Source organism: Lacerta agilis, chromosome 1 (genome assembly GCF_009819535.1).
Source record: "Lacerta agilis isolate rLacAgi1 chromosome 1, rLacAgi1.pri, whole genome shotgun sequence".
In the NCBI taxonomy this organism is placed as follows: domain Eukaryota; kingdom Metazoa; phylum Chordata; class Lepidosauria; order Squamata; family Lacertidae; genus Lacerta; species Lacerta agilis.
In genome coordinates this window covers 83935662-83956262 of record NC_046312.1, presented here as the reverse complement: position 1 = coordinate 83956262, position 20601 = coordinate 83935662, and the positions used below count along the sequence as shown (strand labels likewise).

General features: G+C 46.0%; 1 protein-coding gene across 2 annotated transcripts in view; it reads left to right on the top strand.

The window, feature by feature from the left end:
* Positions 1–1175: 1175 nt before the first annotated feature.
* Positions 1176–20601, top strand: part of NHEJ1 (non-homologous end joining factor 1) — a 102755-nt gene continuing 83329 nt past the window's right edge. The window contains exons 1-6 of one of the 2 annotated variants that reach the window (XM_033160774.1): positions 1177–1299; positions 3633–3725; positions 9147–9336; positions 10746–10955; positions 13805–13943; positions 16685–16743. In XM_033160774.1, coding sequence (XP_033016665.1) covers positions 9148–9336; positions 10746–10955; positions 13805–13943; positions 16685–16743 — 597 coding nt within the window. In that variant the 5' untranslated portion in view covers positions 1177–1299; positions 3633–3725; position 9147. Of the gene's footprint in view, positions 1300–3632; positions 3726–9146; positions 9337–10745; positions 10956–13804; positions 13944–16684; positions 16744–20601 lie in introns of both variants that reach the window. The other variant, XM_033160782.1, reaches the window with a different exon arrangement.

Sequence of the window (20601 nt, the reverse complement as noted above, 5' to 3'; positions counted from 1 at the left end):
GAGTCAACACGTAAACTTTTTTGTTTTTTTCTTTTGTATTTTTTCCCACAATCAAGTGGTGTGTGTTTCTTACGAAATAAATAAATAAATAGACACAATTAAGTCAGAATAAATAGGTAGGCACTGTTAGGATCGCAAGGTCAGATTCTAAGCACCCTTACATGTATATTAGTTGCAAGAAAAACCCTTTCACTATCAGTAGAATTGTATTATAGGTTCTGAAGAAATAAATGCGACAAAGTGTATCCTTGAACCCCATTTTTAATTGAATGTATTCTTTTTGTACTCTTTTACCAGTAGCCTGTATTTTTATATGCCTGTAGAAAATAAGTATATTTTCAACAAAGAAATTTATAGGAACATATTTTACTGTTGGAAATTGCTTAGACCGCTCTAAATGATAATTACTATTCCCGTTCAAGGGTTGAACTGTCAAAATCTTCTGCTCCTGCAGTGCCATCTACTGGGCTTGCAAGTGGTGACATCAGAAATTATACAACAAACAATGTCTATAGGGAAAAACCATTTACAGTATTGGTAAGAGGTGGGACATATGTCAAATAAATCTCCAGCCGATTATAATCCGGGCTTTGATGTGCATAGAAATACTGGCTTCATCCTGTAGATTAAAGGAAGAACAGACTTAATTAATCAAGACTAGAAGTAAACAGAAATCCAAACAACACACATTGATCAACGTCAAGGCAAAAATGACACCCCTCCGCAACTTCCAAAGATACCACTTACCTCATCTCCTTTTGTCGTCTATGCCGCTTCGCGCCTTTTCCGTACTATTGACCTGTATGAAGAGAGAAAATGTATAAAAGTCACCGCATGTCATTTGTTCGGGGTTCTTCACTCCATCGGTGGTGAACCTCTGTTTCAACAGAATATTCTTTGGGAATAAACCGCCTTGCTTTGTTTTTTTGAAGCCCTTGGTCTGCTCTCTGTTTCTTTGTATGACGGTAAGAGCCTGAAACAACCGTGCGCTCTTTCCGGCGCACTCCGAACACCCTTATGAGGCGGAACCCTCCTTCCTCCTTAACGGTCTTTAGAAGACTAATTAATTAATTAATTCACTGCGATACTTCAGGAACGGGTGTCGCGCGCGCCCACACGAGGGAAACTCCCCCGCTTTCAACGGTCGCCGACGGATTTAACATACAGTACTGTAAATACAGTAGGTGGGAAACTGCTTCTGAGGAACAGCAGCCACAGGAGTTTCCGGCGCCGTCTGAATCTCCTCCCCCCTTCCTCGGCGCGGCCTCAATTTCCTTGTTGTGGGAGCCGGAGATCACGGTAAGGCGGGAACTAAATGGAGACAGAAAATACAATAAGGTTTTTCCCCAGCCTGTTTTCCTCCGCCGCCCCAGTTCCTTGAGGGATGAAAGACGGGAATACCCGCCATGGCCTAATAATTCCGGCCGGCGCCAGGCAGGCACCTCCATGACTACATCATCCTTTAGAGACGAGAATGGCACGCTGGGAATTGTAGTTTACATGTGCTGTACTGGTCTACGAGGCTATGTCGTGTTTATGTTTATAGCTATGGGACGAGGGTTGGGATTGGAAAGGAGCTTAGAATTTTGAAGCGCCAAAGGCGGCCCTTTCTCTCCCGGGCCGAGCAAAACTGGTTGTGGGAGTGGAGTCGGAGCAGCAGGGCTGTTGTTGCTAAATGGCTTTGGGTCCCGCCTTTTCATTGTATGACGGTCCTGCAAGTAGACTTCCCCCTGCTTCTCTCTCTCTCTCTCTCTCTCTCTCTCACACACACACACACACTCTTCCTCCCTCCGTTATCCATTTACGCGCCAGCTGCCCCTGCTATTTTTCTCGCCCCTGCTTTGCCTTTGCGGGAGAACCGACCCCAATTTTCAGTTCAGTGGGATGGGATTTAGTCAGGGTTGATTCCGAGGTGTAGCGGTGGGCTTTCCTCAGAACGTTTCTCACCTCCACAGCTTCCAGTCACAGTATATTAAGGTACTTCGTAGTCCGGATTCAGTTATTGCTCCCCTAATTCAGGTTGGAATCCTTACCCGCGGAAAATTCCGAGGGAGACCCCAGAATTTTGAGGCTCTGGAACGAGGATTCCAAATTGGACAATGCCTTCTCTTTTGGCATTCATAGGGTATTAAGCAACAAGCACATTAGTAAATCAACAATCACTCTCCTTTTTTTCCTTTTATGATTTAAAATGTTTAATAACGATGCTTGCACATTGAGCCTCTTCAGATTTATGCAGAAGTAAGAAAAAGGTTTTGAGCCACCCCTCTGCCCTCTCAAGACAAGTACAGTCATCATTGCTACTGCTACAGGCTTATACAATTATTTGGGGCTAGCTAATTCAGGGGTCAGCAAACTTTTTCAGCAGGGGGCCCGGTCCACTGTCCCTCAGACCTTGTGGGGGGCCGGACTATATTTTGAAAAAAAAAATTGAACAAATTCCTATGCCCCACAAATAACCCAGAGATGCATTTGAAATAAAAGGACACATTCTAGTCATGTAAAAACACGCTGATTCCTGGACTGTCTGCGGGCCGGATTTAGAAGGCAATTGGGCTGGATCTTGCCCCCGGTCCTTAGTTTGCCTAAAGGCAAAGGGACCCATGACCGTTAGGTCCAGTCATGGACGACTCTGGGGTTGCGGCACTCATCTCTTACTGGCCGAGGGAGCTTATAGTACAGCTTCTGGGTCTAATTGATGAGTCACTCCTGAAGAACCAGATGCAGGGAGAGGGGAACGAAAGGGCAGCAAAGCATTGACTTCACTCTCCCTCTCTTTTTTCCCATGTAAGAAAAGCCCTGCTAGCAAAAGAATATTGGTTTATAGTTTTTAAGGAAATAGAGGGAATAACAAGACAGACCATAGTTATCGCCCCACAGCTTGCCTTATTGAATATATATATTGGATGTAATATAGACCCAAAAAATCAAGAATTTAAAGGACATTTATTGATGGCAGCTTTTTTTAACAGTGGCCAGGTGTCGGTGAAGCCTGAAGGGGGCCATGGTGGACAATTGGGTTGGAAAAGTTTGGTAAATGGGACTTTGTCGAAAACCAGGCTTTCAAAATGAATAGATGTACACCAGTCTGGTATAATTCCATCACCTATGTGAACAAGAAAGAAGAACAGAAAGCCACTGAAACAGTATGGGAAGCCTGCAAACAGGACTTGTGATTCCCAGCAACCAGTATTCAGAGGCATACTGCCTGTGACTGGATGTAGTATATTGCCATAATGGTTGCTAGCAATGGATAGCCTTATCCTCTACAAATTTGTCTGATTCCCCTTTAAAATGGCTGGTGACTATCACTACATCTTGTAATTGCAAATTCTATAATTCATCTATGAACTGTGTGAAAAAGTACTTCCTTTTCCCTATCCTAAACCTTTCCAACACCATCCAGCAACACTTTAACCCACCTCATCTCATGAGAGTAATTGTAAGCAGAAAGCCTGCCACATTCTTCACCTAGTATCCCTCCTCACCTTGGGCAGTAGAGCACCCAGGCACATCACTGCCCTGCTTGCCTAAGTCAGTTAAAGAAAGTGTTGGTTCTTCTGTTCTCTTCTCTTGTTAATCTTTTGTGCAAAATGTCAACAACAGATAAAATGCCTTTTTTGCTTTCCCAGTGGCATTATAAGAAGGGAGAAGTAGCTTACAATCCACCTGAGAAGTAAGAGAGAGAGGAAAAGAAACTTCCACATTTGGCTGCTGTGGTGTAGGTGGGTACACACCTGGAATTCTTTTCACAGCAAATCACCCCTATTTCACATGCTCTTTTTCCAGCCATCCAGCACGTTTTCCTGCCAATGCTGCACTGTTGGAAGCAGTATGCCTCTGAATACTCGTATTTTGAAATCACAGGTTGGGAGAATGCTGTTGTGTTCAGGCTTTGCTTGGAAGTTTCCCATGGGCATCTGGTTAGGCACTATGAGGACAGGATGCTGGACTAGATGGCTTTGGCCTGATCTAGCAGTCTGTTATGATGGAGGTTCCTCTGCCAAACTAGGAATGTTACATATTGAAGTGTTTTTGATTGTTGGAAACACTTCAAACCAACCTTAGTACACCTTGGAGCCCGGCACGCTTCCTTCAGCGCACGTACCTCTCCTGTACGTTCTCCTTGCTGCCGTCTCCTGTGCTATTCAGCAGAGTTATCTTCTCTTATCTTCTCTCACGCAGCGGGGTTGTGTATGCCAGCATATTACAGACAACAGAGTCCGGCTTCTTTCTAATCTAGAAGCTTTATTTTACAAGGCATAAATCATTACATTCCGGGAGAGTCGCAAGCCATGTTGGTGGCTTCTCCCTTCTCTCCGTTCTCCGGACACAAGAAACAGAAAGTATCACATTACAAAGTACAACAGTACACAGAGCATCCGGTGACGCTCTTCCTCCTGTGGGTGGGACAACCGGTTGAGCTTGTTAACTCTAAAAGCTCCAAACCTCTACACCCCCTCTTGTCCCGCACACAGGGGCGTTGTAAGCTTGCAGCTTACCTCACACAAACCCTCACAGAACTCCCCATGACGTTGGAAGCTCAGGGGCTTCGTGAACCCAACTCTCTGGTTCACCTGACCAGAACAGTACTTCAGCTTCTCCAAGCCGGTCTGAACGCACACGTCTCGAAAGAGAACGTCTAGGTGTTTGGGTCTGGCCTTGACTTGTCCAGACTCTGCCACCAACAAACAGAGTTGGTTGTCCTCCCAAACCATCACGGGCAGGCAACTCTGAACGCAGATCTCTTGGACCAAACACCTATAGAACTCCAGTTCCCTGCAAAGCACTGACAACGCACTGTACCTGGCTTCTGCACGAGAACGAGCAATGAGGCTCTGGCACCGGGACTTCAGCCCGCCTAGAGCTCCTCCACACTGTACAACCATTTCAGACACAGATTTCCTGTCCTCGGAATTTGCCCAACCGCCGTCGCACCAGCGCGTGAGCTGGGGCTCACCGGTAGCTGACAACTCCGGGCAAAACTCCTTAGTCTCCTGCAAACTCTGGAGCACTCTCACCATGCCATTCCAGGCATGCATGCTGGGATTTGCAGCCACCTTGCTGAACAGATCCACAGCAACTGCTATGTCAGGTTTGCTCAACCATGGAGGAAACAACATCCTCCCAGGAGCTGACCTAAACACCTCGGGGCTCTCGAACTCAGAGCGTTCCCCGGTCTGACTGTCCTCACCTAGACACGTCTCCATGGGTGTTCTGACACTAGCACATTCAGACACTCTGCACTTCCTCAACAACTGCACTACCTTGCCAGTCTGATTGAGCAAGACACTACCGTCTTCAGCTCTGTCTACCTGCATACCTAGGTAAACACCAACAGGGCTTAGATTCCTGAGCTGGAAAGACTGACCAAGCTCCTCTGCGAACCGTTGCACCTGTCCCCTGGTCTCCACCAGGTAAAGCATGTCCGCACCGGACTGCAGAACTAGACCCTGTTCTGGGCTTACTCCTGCCAGAAACAGGCAGCTATCAGCACAACTCTGGCTGACACCTAGCTTTCTCAAAGCTTCTTGCACGCCTGAGGACCAATCTCTGGCTGACTCCTTCAAGCCAGTGATTGCCTCGTGCAAACTCCACACCTGATTTGGCCCGTTGTCCTCGAACCCTGGCGGAGGTACCTCGTACCTCTCCTCATCCAGGTCGGAATCCAAACAGGCATCCAAACCAAAGTGGCTTACCTCAAAGCTGCTTTGAGTCGCGACCGCTAACAGCATGCGCGTGGTTTCGCTTCTGAGAGAGGGCGCGTCCAGTACCTCGGAACAATGGACCCCCTCCTCCTGAGCGAAACCTCTGGCTACTGACCTAGCCTTGCACTGCAACTCGCCAGTTGCTGCCGTCTTGAGTCTGCACGCCCAACGACCTTCTGACAGCGTCGTGGTTGTGCACACACCCAAAGACCTCATTGAGCTTACCTGCTCTACCATGGCATCCTGCCATTTCTGGGCCTCACCTTGAGATACCCATTGAACCTTCACAAGGCTCTCCGGTTCACACTGAACCAAACAAGCACTCACGCTAGTGGCCGTGAACCTCTCGGGCAGAATCCCTTCAGTGGATCGTGTAGACTGCTGTGATACCACTTCAGATTCTCCCTCTGCTCCAGTTGCACTGGATTCCACCTGCACGTCCTTGACGTCAGGCATCTCACCTACAGACTTGCTGCGCCTGTGCATCCTAACTGAACCACCTAAGGATGACATTGGCGCACCTTTGGACTCCTGCTTCACTGCCAAAGAACCCTGCTCTTGCTCCGGGACGAGACCTGCGCCAGGCTCTCCTGGAGAAGAGTTGCCACACAAAGAGTCACCAAGCGTGGCCTGCCTCCTAGTCCTTGACATAGGAGATGCGGGTGCACTCCCAGGCTGCTGCCTTGGAGTCACCACTAGCTGCGCTGCACCCTGGTGATGACCGGGAACTCGGCCCGAGCCACCAGCAGGTGCTAAAGCCACAGCAATACCCCCTCTTGGGGCTGATCCACCTGGACCACTGCCACCAGCAGGTGGCGCATCCTGTCCAGCACTGACAGGACCATCCAGAACATCAGGGCTTCTAGGGATGTGTTCCAATCCATTCTGCTCACAAAATTCAGCACTCCTGCTGACTAGAACCTGGGTCTGGTCACTATCTGTGTTAACTAACCTCCAGCTATGCAAGCTGGGTTCGCACCCACAGAAAGACACTTTCAGAACCTTGGTACCACCCAGTTCCACCCGGAACCCTTGTGGAAGCTCTGCATCCAAGAGCATGTCTTCAGTGGCAGCATGCAGCATCCTTTGCTGCCTCTCTGCAAGACCACATACCTGTGAAGAAAGCAGGTTAGTCACACTGTGCTTACTCCCCCTCTCACTGAGGACCTGGGAACAGCCTACTCCAGTAGAAACCTGCTGTTCCACTGCAACCAGTGGTGCTGCCTCAGTTGCCTCCTTGAGCAACGCAGACCACATGTGGTGAGAGAAAGCATCAGCCAAACACTCAGAACAACATGCTTCCCCCAGGTTAGCTTCTGGCTTCCCTTCAGAAACAGCCACATGAACCAGGGAAAAGGGACGCGTGGTTTCCCTTTCAAACGCGGGGTAGCAGGATGTCGACTCCTCGACCTTGCAAACCCTGCAATCAAGAAAGCTGTTACATGCCCTTAACTTGCACCCTTCAGAGAACTCAGGCTGCTTCAGCACACTGTCCCAGTGGCGATTTGCCAGCCTTTGGTACCACTGACACAAACATAAGTGGTGCACGGGCACATTGGCGCATTGAGCAAACATTCCATCAGTGCCACCTCCCCCTGTTCTGGATTGAGACTTCTTAACAGCAAACAGCCCGTCCTGGCTGCCTTTCACGCGTAGAAGCATCTTCTGGCCCCTGCAATCAGAACAGGTGATAATCACAAAGCAAACAGCAAAAACATTGGACAGCAACCAAAGAAAAATGCCAGTTCTGTCCCTTGGATCTGTCCCTTGACTGTTAGCAAAAAGTCAAGCCTTTTCTTGCCTCCAACAGTCACAAACTGTCTCTCGACTGCAGCAGCCAGTACGTTGAACTGCTCTGTAGAAGGAGACTCGCAGTTCCTCACAAGTCCACCAGGAGGAACGATGACGATGCAAAGAGACGCTGCACAGGCACTCATCACTCGCAGCCCACCAGGGTTGGCCTTCGTTGCCACGGCAACTGCACGACAACAGTAGGCATCCTCTTCCGCCTGGGCTGTGGTAGAGCTGTTGCGATTCTCATGGCCAGTACCACACGTCATGTCCTTGGCCTTATCTTCAGCCATGCACGTCAACAAAAGACCAGGTGCAGGCTACGTGCCAAAATACAGCTCCACAGTCAATGCGTTTACGCTGGCTTCAGACTTGGAAACAGCCCCTCCCTTTCTGGGAGCAAAGCCCACGGCGATCTGGCCCCCCTCCTGCTTTCCATGGCACTGTTGCTTCTCAACAGCCATAAGCCGAGCTAGGGGCGAGCTTTCCAAAGCCACTGCAGCCAGTCCCTCAGCCCCATGAAACTGGGCTAGGGTCTTCTTCCAGGCTTCACAAGCACTGGCCAGACCTTCCTCCTCACAGGCGTTGGCCAAAACATCAACGCTCTCAGGGAACAGCCCTCTGCATTGAAGCTGTGAGGCTGGAGGTGCTTGCAAACAAAAGCTTCCCTCCTCCTTGCTGGGAATGCTATGGCTCCCTCCATCTTGCCCAGGGGTAGCGTACTCACGAATCTGTAGCTTCTCACCCGGCTCCACAGATGGGGGTTTCACCAGAGAGGTACAACTGCTTCTGCAGCCCTCGATCTGGGCCTCCCTGCTGCCTTCCAACCTCTGGCAGCAGGTTTTAGGCTCCTGAGCCATTCAGCAGACTGCTGAATGCTCCTGCTGGCAAAGCAAACTTCCCTGGATGCTCCATCACAGTCCAAACCAGGGAGGCACTTCTCAGCTTGGCACACACGTTCTGGATCCTTGGAACTGTCCCAGAATCAGCCCAGAATCGGGAAAAGCTTGGACCCATAACCTGAAGTGTTTTTGATTGTTGGAAACACTTCAAACCAACCTTAGTACACCTTGGAGCCCGGCACGCTTCCTTCAGCGCACGTACCTCTCCTGTACGTTCTCCTTGCTGCCGTCTCCTGTGCTATTCAGCAGAGTTATCTTCTCTTATCTTCTCTCACGCAGCGGGGTTGTGTATGCCAGCATATTACAGACAACAGAGTCCGGCTTCTTTCTAATCTAGAAGCTTTATTTTACAAGGCATAAATCATTACATTCCGGGAGAGTCGCAAGCCATGTTGGTGGCTTCTCCCTTCTCTCCGTTCTCCGGACACAAGAAACAGAAAGTATCACATTACAAAGTACAACAGTACACAGAGCATCCGGTGACGCTCTTCCTCCTGTGGGTGGGACAACCGGTTGAGCTTGTTAACTCTAAAAGCTCCAAACCTCTACACATATGCCAGCTGATGAAGGGCTAAACTTGATCTTATGTGGGAGTTCCATGACTCAGATGCCCCTCATTCTTTTCTTTCTTAAAAAAAAATGAGGATTAGGCATCACTGAAGGGCTTCCATTTGTTTACCATGTAGAAATAAGAAATAATGTGATTAAATTAAACATATAAAAGTGTATTTCATTATTGTTATAGGATGGAGAGCACTGAGGACCCAGAAAACAGACTCCTCCTGCAGCCCTGGACTTCAGTCTGCTTTGATGAGTCCACAAAACTGATGACTAAGGTTTGGTTTGGAGATGCTGGCTATGCCTTGCTCCTTTCTGACCTCAGCAGTATGTGGTACGAAAAGGTAGATACTGAGGTGATACAACAGAGATCAAAGGTAAGTAAAGAATTAGGGTTGTGAAATGTGCACATGGTGTATCCACCTCAGCAGCTATTCTATCAGCTCGGGCTTAAAAGAAACCCTAACAAGGCAATTCCGCACAGAGAATACATTCTTGTTTGTAACTAGCCCAGTTTTGTAAATGTTCTGCAGTCTTACACTGCAACTGCTATCCTATCAGTAGGCACAGCCTCCAAATCAGTAGAAGCCTCACCATCCTTCACTAAAACTAAAAAGAATCTCAAAGCGGCATAGAGGGCTCATCCACACTTCTGTTTGTCTCTGATTTCTAGTCGTGGGCCTGAGAGGTTTTTTTTTTTGTCCCACCACTTTCCATGGGAGAACCCGCTGTTTACTGCTGAATTGGAACAAACATCAATCGGATTTTATGCAAGTTCACTTTCATTCCTGGAGAAAGTGGCAAGACAAAAAAAGAACCTCTTGGACCCATGACTGGAAATCACAGGACAAATAGGTGAAATTTTATTTTTCATCTAACATTGCATTTATATTCCACCTCATCTCCAAGGAGCTCAAAGTGATGTTTATGGTTCTTCCTATTCCCATTTTATTTACAAAACAACCCTATGATGTAGGTTGGGCTGAAAGAGAGTGACTGGCCCAAGGCTATCCAATGAGCTTTATGACTGAGTGTGGATTTGAACCTTAATCTTCTGGATTCTAGTTCATTACTTTTAATGACTGCACCACACCCCATATCCAGTAGGTGTTTGTTAACATTCATACTTCCATATTCCAAGTTGCCAATGAGTAGAGTAGTGTTTTCTCAGGTACAGGTTATTGTACATTGAATGCTTGGAAGATGCAATATCCTTGCAACAAGGGAAAGTGCTGCAGCTCAGTGGCAAAACATCTGCTTTGCATGCAGAAGCTGCCAGGTTCAATCCCCAACAGCTCCCCGTAGAGTTGGGAATATTACCTGTCTGAAAACCTGGAGGGCTACTTCCAGTCAGTGTACACAATACTGAGTAGCTGGACCCAATGGTCTAACTCAATAGAAGGCAGCTTCCTAGGTTCCTGACAAAACTATTAGGAAAGATGTGTAGTCTGTACAAATGCAATTTTTGCAATATTAGGTCTTCCGTTTTTATTATGTATTTTTAAAAAATGTTCTTACCCATTCCATATCTCTAGAGATGGGGCACAATAGAAATAAACAGGAAACAAATAAGCCTCAGATGCACACATATTTTGCATAAATGCCTTTAGTGTGGTTTCTGGGATCTTCTGGACAGCAGGTGTGTGCACACACCTTTCAATGGTACCCACTGGCAGGGTGGGGGTAGGGAAGAGGGAGGAGATAGTGGAGAAACTCCTGCCCAGTCTTCTGTGGGCATAAGTAATTTTGCCCCCCATCTCATTGTAATTTTTGAAATCTCATCCAGGAGCTAAATAAGCGTTTGACAGCTCATGTATCCTCCTTCCTGAGTCGCCTGCGCAGTCTGATATGTCCCCTATTGGAAGGAAAAAAGAACAGTTCTACCATCTTCTCCTGCCAGCTCAGCTCCAGCACACTGACTCTTCATGTGAAGAGTGAGCTCTCAGGGCTACCATTCTACTGGGATTTCCGTTGTTCAGCAGCACCTGTTAAGATGGTGAGTTGGCTCTTGGATTGAGAAGGAAGGTCAATGCTTCAGTGGAGTACTTCTTGGTTTCTGGATCTTCCAGGGAAGAGATACAGATATTTGAGTGGCAGACGATAAGAAACTCAGAAAAGTCTGCCTAGAACTAAGAAGATTCTAGGCACAGACCAGCCAAACGGATTAATGGAATAATTCTTAGCTATTAGCTGAGATGTTCTGAGGGTATAGCTACCCCTTCATAGTCATGGTTTTGGTTTCAGCCCTGCTTATCAGTTAATTGGCAGATGCTCTGGATCTGCTTGTTATTATTGTGTAGGATTGTGTACTTGCATCAACCATCACCTGCCAAAAAGCAGATCCTCCTAGTAGAGTGTGAGACCTAATACAATGTGAGAATTGGAGCCAATTTCTTGAACACCTTAATGCAGGGTTAGCCAATGTGGTGCCCTCCAGATGTTGTTGGGCTCAACTCCCATCAGCCCAGGTCAGCATGACCAATGGCCAGAGATGATGGGAATTGTAGGCCAGTAAATATCTGGAGGACACCATGTTGGCTACTCATGCCTCACTTAAGGTGTTATGCTGGTGACACTACCTCCAAGCATTAAAATGGTAAAACATTAACAAATGAGTCCATAATGAATATTTGGCTGAAAGTGGGCCCCAGGTTTGAAAAGATTAGATTCCTGTTTTTTAGGCTGCCTGGAAACTAGAAAATTGCATTCTGGTTTTGTTTTTTTTAAATGTTTGCTTTAGTGTCTCTGGATGGTATCTCATCCTATGTCATCGTCTGCTCAGTTGCAGAGTGCTGCCCTCCTGCTCTGTGTCTACTTAGAATGTGGAAGCAGATGTCGTCTTAGGACCAGCTTTGCTCAGATAAATGCCTAAATGTACCTGTAGTTTTTAGCTGACTGGTTACAGTTTTGCCATGTGTGCACCAGGGGGCACTGCATACCCAGGTAACAGTCTTTTCTGACTGGCCTAGAGATACAGAATTTAGTTGTGTTATTTCACTTGAGATTTGTTATTACTTGCATCTCAGAGAGCATGAGAGACATACTTTTTTAAAAAGTAAAATAACAGGCAGCTGTATAGAACCTAAACACCTTTTTGAGATAATGTAGCTTTCTAAAGGTAAAGAGACAACCCTGACCGCTAGGTCCAGTCGCGGACAATTCTGGGGTTGCGGCGCTCATCTCACTTTACGGGCCAAGGGAGCCGGCATACACCTTCCTGGTCATGTGGCCAGCATGACTAAGCCACTTCTGGCGAACCAGAGCAGCACACGGAAACGCCGTTTACCTTCCCGCCGGAGCGGTACCTATTTATCTACTTGCACCTTGACGTGCTTTCAAACTGCTTGGTTGGCAGAAGCAGGGATCGAGCAACAGGAGCTCACCTCATCGCGGGGATTCAAACTGCCGACCTTCTGATCGGCAAGCTCTAGGCTCTGTGGTTTAGACCACAGTGCCACCCGCATCCCTAATGTAGCTTTCTAGGCTGCTGCTATTTCAGAAGAGCACTAGCACTTGGGAGTTAGTAGCTATTTCATCTATTGCTTATGCATCATTCTGCATCACCTGTCAGCTGTCAGGTGTTTGATGGAACTTGCACTTTTAGACATTCTACTGAGTTATGCTACTGGGTTACTAACTCAAGTGTTTGTAGCACTTTTATGCTGTGAAACATAACAGCTCTGCCTGGGGAAAGCTGCCTGGGCAGGTTGATTGAGTTCCCCTATGTGGCATATCTCTTCTTTCTTCCCTGTCTGGCAGGCATTGGTCCCTAAATGTTAGAATCAGCTGAGAACTGAGTGATCCATGGCTGCCCAGTTGTATGCCATAGCTCTTCCAAATCTAATTTTAGCATATTCACCACTTACTTTATGTCTCAGATGGTGTATGCAACCAATATTTTGGCTGATAGTTGAGGTTGTTCTTGTTTCCCAAGGTGGGTGGATTTTCTTTTATTCCGATTGAAACAGAGCTAACTAGGACTTTTTAGGGAGCAAGCATATTGTTCCAAAGCCCATATTCCATGATGGCAAGTGTCGCTGAGGAATCCATAGAGTATTTCAGACCTTGATGCCATAATGCTTTGAGGGTAAATATTTATTCTGCGTCTTGATTTTAACACCCTCTTTTTCCTTCAGCTACAGTGTGAAATATATGTTTCATGTGCCTTGCTTTTTCTCATGCAGCTTTCTGGGAGGTGCTGGAACAGCAGAGACTAGGGACTCATACAGACTTGTGCTTGTCCCATGCCTAGAAAGCATGGGTTTAGGTAGTTTTCTGCTTGTCCCAAGCTTTCTAGGCATGGGTCCAAACAGTTTTGCCCTTATCCTGCTACTTTCCTGCAGAAAACCCATTCTTTTGCAATAAATCAGAGAAAACTTGAAAGACGTTTGCTCTGATTCAGCAGTAAACAACAGATTCATTGTGGGGGGTGGGAGTGACAGGGCACAGGCAAGTCTAAATTGCACCTTTCTCACACAAAGTCTAGCATGAGCTTTTATATTTAAATGACCATGTTGAAAACCTTGTTGCAGAGCCCTCTGCTGGCAAACAACTAAAAAGGCAGAGAACTCTGCTACTGTAGTCTGAGGACCATTATTGATCATGGCAGTGTCCCAAATAGAGATTATGGCACAAGGCGGAGTTGTTCCTTCTCATTTGAAAATATACATTTGCTGGTTCTTATAGTGTCCCTCTCTGAAGGGGCTGGAGCGGAAGATAGTGTGTGGCTTCATGGGTACTTTTGTCGTCCCTGTGCTTGGTTTAAATGACCATGGCTGGCACCAGGCCCTTTACTCTCATTGCTGCTTGTTGACCCTTGCCCTTCTTTTTGGTGCCCTATGACAGATGTTCTGCCACCTTGTGCAGCCCCTGATGGCGATGAGCTTGGTGTTGCAGAGTCAAGTGCGGGAGCTGGCATCCTTGTTGCTCCGAAAGGATGCCGAGATCGAAGACTACCGGGAGAGTGGGGCTACTCTCAGTCGAGGTAAGGAGGGAGTGTGCTGCTTGCACTCTGCTCCACTTTGGGACACAAGCTTCCTTCCTTCCTTCCTTCCTCATGGCTGGCACCGAGCATGCAGTCTTTGGCCATTAGCCATTCTGACCTGGATTTCACATGCAGCTGCTCCAGACTATTAACCAGAAGCTTTGGGATCAGTGCCCTGAAGGTGGAAAGAGCTGGACACTGACCTGTAGCTGAAGTGCTTGGGGGCTAGCCAAAGGGCTCTTTCCTTTGAGCATCTGGCTGCAACCCAGGAGGCTGGGGCCAGTGCCAGCTTGTAAAGGAGCTTGAGTGGAGTCAGGCTGTTCTTTCTGCTGTGTAGAAGCTCTGCAAGCATTTGGAGCAAAAGGGGGTTCCCCTGCTCTTAGAATCATAGAATCAAAGATCGGATGAGACCACAAAGGGTCATCTAGTCCAACCCCCTATAATGCAGGAATCTCAACTAAAGCATCCATGACAGGTGGTCATCCAACCTTTGCTTAAAAAACCTCCAATGAAGGAGATACTACAACCTCCCAAGGGAGTCTGTTCCACTATCAAACAGCTCTTACCACCAGTTCTTCTTGATGTTTAGTTGGAATATCCTTTCTTGTAACTTAAAGCACTGGTTCATGTCCTACCCTCCAGTACAGGAGAAAAAAATCTTGCTCCATCTTCCATGTAGCAGCCCTTAAGATATTTGAAGAAGGCTATCATATCTCCTCTCAGTCTCTTCTTTTCCAAGCTAAACATAGGCAGCTCCTTCAACCATTCCTCATAAGGTTTGGTTATTCTTACCCCCTACAAAGTTGCAGATAAGCCTACAGGTGTTCTGTTTCAGATACTTTTTGGGGGTAGGGGGAATTCCATTGCTGGCTGTTAAACCCCAGAGAATGGAAAGATTCAGATTAGCCAGACAGGGATTGGGTTGTGCCAGTGATGTGTGTTCATGGTTTAGTATGTACTCTGGGACAGCAGAGGAGGCCTTGTGTTGCCCTGCTCTTCCTCTGTAGTGTGATTGATTGTCATATCATCCTAAGTGTCCCTTTCCTCCATCCCACTTGGTGATTGCTGGGGAAAGTGGATCGGAACTTCTAATTTGGTTTGGGTTGTTCTTTGTACAGTCTCTTTCAGCAGATACCAACCACTGTTCTCACTGATTGTTTATACAGCTTGCAGATATCTGGCACTTGTGAAATGGGCCTTCATGATTATTCTTATTCTTATTAATTGAACACATTACACAAAAAGGTATTCAAGTGATGTACAACATATATAAGAGCATGGGGTTTTATTCAACTGTGCTAAGAAGTAGTTCTGTCTGGGCAAGAATTTCTGCTTGCACAATAGAACTTCCCTTCCTTCCCCCTGAGTGCCTCAAAATCTGTTCTTGGGGTTCCCATCCCTCTGTAGCAGATCTGGGAAAACAGGAGGGGAAGGGGGAAGAGGGGAAGTCCCATTGCACTAGCGGTAATCCTTGCATTACGGACAAATGAGTAGAATACCAAGCATAGGTAAAAATACATTATAATAAAACACATTTACACAAAGCCACACACAAATCATAAAAAATATATACAAAACAGCCACCAGTAACAGCATCTGAAAGTTTTGGCAGTGCAGCTAACAGCAGACAACATTTTAGTCCATCAAAAACCACTGCTTCAATCTGAGACCATCCAATGCTATAAGGGAGAAGAAATGGCAAGTTACCTTGGAAACGTAGGGCAAGAATAAGGCTCTCTGCAGGTCATACATTACCAGGGTTACACATTCCTGGCCAAGTTGCCATCTCTGGGTATCTGCTTGAACCTCATTTTGGACAGGTAAAGTTGGTCTTGGATTCCAATTTCCTTTTTTAATTATCAGGTAGTGCAAGATCTTACATCATTGTCTGACATGGTTCCTACATATGTGCACACATGCACACAGCTGTGCTTTCTTGCATTTATTTAGCTAGAGGTGGTATTTTGCACAGTTGGATCTTTTACAAAGACTGAACTCCTATACATGTGACTTGTCATGCTCCACATCTATATTAGTCTAAAATGACAGGCTGAGTTGGGCCAGGGATTTCCTGAGGCACAGAGGACCGGAGATATGTTCTGTCCCCACAGGGGAGAGCTCTGTGTTCTCAGAGCTAGGAAATAGGATGTAACACAGTTGTGTTACATTTGTCCTCAGTTACCCTAGATAGACCACTGACCTCAGGCCCCTTCCTGGGAGTGAGGTGTAAAGTGCTCTCTTCTTGGAGGTTTACTAGTCATGACCTATGTAGCATGGTCCTCTTATTCACCCTTTTCATTTTTCTTCACACCAACCCTGTGAGGTAGGTTGTCCCTATTAGTAGAGGAGTGGGCTGAGAGAAAGTTTTCCAGACCCCCTCGTGGAGCCTTCGTTTGAACTGGGGTTTGAACTTCAGTCTCTTGGGTTTAACACTATGCATCAGGCCATACATATTACATCATGTTGACATACCGGTAGTTAGATGCAGTTGTACCAAGGTACTGTATATACCAGTTGAATCACTCAGTGCCTAGCTGTGGGCTTGACACAGGAAAAGGGTGTTGACTAATCTTTGTGTGTTCTCAGGTGGGAATGGGATAAGATTGCTTGAGTTATCTTTCCATAGGTGATATATATAGCTATTTCCAAGGTAATGTAGCATCTGAAGATTAAAGAGAGCTTGTATACCTGCCCAGATTGGAGCACCACTCACTCTTTTATTGTTGGTACTTCTCTTGCAGAACGTTTAAAGACAGAACCTTTCAATGAAGAATCTTTCCTACAGACATTTGAGACTAAGGTACAAGAATCTTAATGTTTTCATTAAGTATAGGAGAAATTGCTTCTCCTAATTAATTTGGTAAATGGTAGTATTGTGGGCAGTAGTGACGTGTGCTCAGAGCTTCTGGTTGTGGTGGTTTGCCAGTGGGATATCTTGATTCTCCAATTCTTCCTTCTCCCCTTGCCTCTGGTTGGTTCTTCTTCTCCCTGCAAAGTTATACCAATAAGCATCCTGAACTGCAGCTATATATGCATGAGCATGACTGTGCCATGTAGGTGTGCTTTGGTTTTGTTTAACTGTAGGCAGGTATGATTAGTTTAGCATAAGTTTGTGTAATGTTGTCATTCCAATCTGTTGTACAGTCATGTTGTGAAGTGCCAGAGTAAATGAGCCATTGTTGTGTTGTGCTAGGTTAAGCTTCAGTTAGCATAATGTGTGATTGTGTCACAGAGCTTGGATTAATATGGAATCTAAGTGAGAATTTATTTAGGGCATATCTCTCCTGCAAATGTAAAACTGATTCATTATACATACTGTGTCTCAGGGAATCCCAGGGACTGTAATTTTATGAGAGGAAGCTAGGGATCTCTATTGGAAATCCCTGTAACCTCACCAGATACCATTCCCAATAACTGTGGCACTTAGTTTGTACAATACATTTGGACAAAGTGATGGCACCTGTACATTTGCCAAGTAAATTTTTTTACACACTTCCCACCAGTGCTAGCACTGAAGCTTCCCATTTCCCCTATGCAAGCAAATCCCATTTACAGGTATCCTTATTGGCTTTTCTGCTGTTCTTGATAAAGCAGGTGTTAAGACTGTTTTCCAGCAGTCAGAGTTGAGAATCCTGAACATTCCTTGTTGCTTTTATGGGGTGTACCCTTTTCCAACCCCATTCTTCCCATTTTGCCATTTTTCTTTTGCGCAGTAACTCTACTTTCCTCCCTCTCGCCACCTTATCTCCATATTGGTTGGTTTTCTGCCTCTTCCATCTACTGGTTAAAATAAGCAGCAAATGAAGTCCTATGCTAATGCCAACATTTATAGAGTGCTATGTGCTGAATTCTGATTCAGCTCATTTTATTGGCTTATATAGGGCTTTTTACCAGTATCTGTAATATGTGTCTTTTTAATGCAATGGCCTGTAGGCTACACAAATAAAGTTTGTTGTTGTTGTTGTTGTTGTTGTTGTTGTTGTTGTATAGAGTACTATGCATTTAGTGGTGTCTGAAGTGGTTGGCTTTTGCTCTTAGGCCATCTTGGCCCATGTGGATTGTCTACATTTTGTGTGTATCATTATCTGCTGATACCCAACCACTAGGGTGCTGATGTTAATGTTTATGAGCTTGTTCTGTTTGGAACAGGTCCCTTAGCAGCCCTTTTTTTACTTATCTGCTCCAGAACACGGCTGCTGGTTTGAGCTCAAGGAGAGGTTACGCCTAAGCAATATGCACACCTGTCTGTCAGGGTTTCAGCATAGGAGCTTGCTGATTATGTATCAGAGCCCCCAGAGTTTCACCTCTCTTAACAATGTACAAGCTTGTAATTCATGTCATAGGAAGTGGCTTGTGGAATTTTCCCACGCTCCTTCTCTTACTGGCTGCAGTGATTTCATGCTCTCTTTCCAATGCCACGTGCTGTGACTGAAAGTTTCTTATTCCCTGCAGGCTGAGGAGTGGAGGGTTATAGAATGAGGTCTGTTAGCATGCACTTGAAAGAGATGGAAAGTTGGGGTTCTCTCTCTGTGTGTTGGTTATATTGGCACGTGCCAGGGCTCAAACTGCTGTGCTGTTCACACTGGTCAAGGATAATCTGCAAAGTGGCCTTGAGAAGGAGCCTGTATTGGAAGGACTGTTTTAAGGGTCATGATAAGCAATTGTGGGATCACAAAGACTAAAGTTGGGATTTGTTTACATGTTCAAGTGTGAATTGGAATTTAAGGCAAGCTTAAAGAGGGTCAGTTGCAAGACTATGTAATCAGTAGTAGGTCTCTTATGTGTAATTGGGTGGAGCTTCTAGGGGAGACGCAACAGCCCATGAGAGTTAGCTAGGGACTGAGACATCTTGATTTTAGAATGAATAAAGGAGTAATAAGGGCAAAAGTCAAATCTTACAGAAGACATATCAGCCAAACCATGATTTTCTGGCTTTCTGTGAAAGTTGCCAATTGGCCAGCTGTGGACAGTCCTTCCATTTTTTCCACACTGACTATCCAAGGTCGGTCAAATGGCTGGTGTGTATATGCTTCAGTAGTAATTGTTTTAAGATAATAGGGACAGGATTCCAGAGTGCAGTACTAGAACCAGTGTGTGGATATTGCAGGGAAGCAGATTTTGGCTAAATATTAGTCATCCACCAGACTAAAAGTAGGCCACCAGCCGTGTATGGCATCCCACCAGGACCTCTGTAGCTTCTGGTTTTCCTGTCTTCCTTCTGGACAGCATTTGGTTTGGTGGGTCATACATTGTGCCTTGGGTGTAGCTGACAGCTATACTTCTGTGAATGTATGATGCTAGTTAGTGAACATCAGGGTAACCTGAATATTTCAGTGGTAAAATGCATGCTTTCCATGCAAAAGGTCCCAGATTCCATCACTGGAATCTCCCAAGAAGGGCTGGGGGAGATCTCTCCCTGCCTGAGACTCTGGAGAGCCATTTCCAGTCAGTGTTGTAAACAATGCTGAGCTAAATGAACCAATGGCCTGCCTTTTTTATATATAAAGCAGTTTCCTCAAATTCAGAGGATAAAGTTGCAGACCTCTTTAAATTATCAACTTAGGTTTTTGACACAATTGTCTGGGACACTTCCAAAAGTGGGTTTCCAGCTAAATTTTCAGCTAAATTTTCCTTGGAGTAGACCCACTGAAATTAATGAATGTGAGTAAGTTAGGTCCATTAATTTCAATGTGTCTGCCCTGTATAAAACTTAGTAGCTTATAAAGGGCTAGTATACCAAGGGAGGAATTTAGTGTCACACTAAGGCTATCATTCCATCAGGGAAACATTTGGGCTTGCCAAAAAAGAACAATTTCCCCCTCTCCTCCCCCCACATGCTGTTGCAGGGGTCCTTCTGATCCCTCTGGGCCATTCCCCCCCTTTTTTGAGGAGGGGACTCAGTTGTAGAGAAGTGGAAACCTTATTGCACAATCACACCCATAGTGTATACAACTGAGTGGAAAGCTGAGCTGAGAAAACAAGGATTGGTGGTTCAGTGCCCAATTTGGTAGGTGAGACAAGCTGGTGAGGGCCTGGTGCTTTGAGAAATTGAAGACAAGTTGAAGAGGGTGCTGAGCATAGAATGAAAGATGTCAAGAGACTGGAAGGGCAGTTTCCCTTCAGAAGAGGGATGGATAAGAATGAATGTGTTTTCCTTTTTATGAAAGGTAATGAAAAAGAAAGAGGGAGCACCTGTTCTTTCCTGGCCCTAGTAAGATTCCAGAAATGTTAGGTGGCTTAATTTTTTTATTTTGACAGAGATTCTAATAATATGTCTTGAGGCTATTTGCAGACAGGGTTTTAGGAGTTCCTTTTGAGACTTAGATGAGTTATTGGGCTATTGAGAGCCAGTGTGGTGTAGTGGTTAAGAGCGGTAGACTCGTAATCTGGGGAACCGGGTTCGAGTCTCCATTCCTCCACATGCAGCTGCTGGGTGACCTTGGGCTAGTCACACTTCTTTGTAGTCTCTCAGCCCCACTCACCTCACAGAGGAAGGGAAAGGAGAATGGTAGCCACTTTGAGACTCCTTTGGGTAGTGATAAAGCGGGATATCAAATCCAAAATCTTCTTCTTCTGTTGGAGAATGTGTTGATGGAGGAAGGGTAGGCAATGCATGCTAATCTTTCTTCAGTGCATGAATGCTGTCTGAAGACCTCTA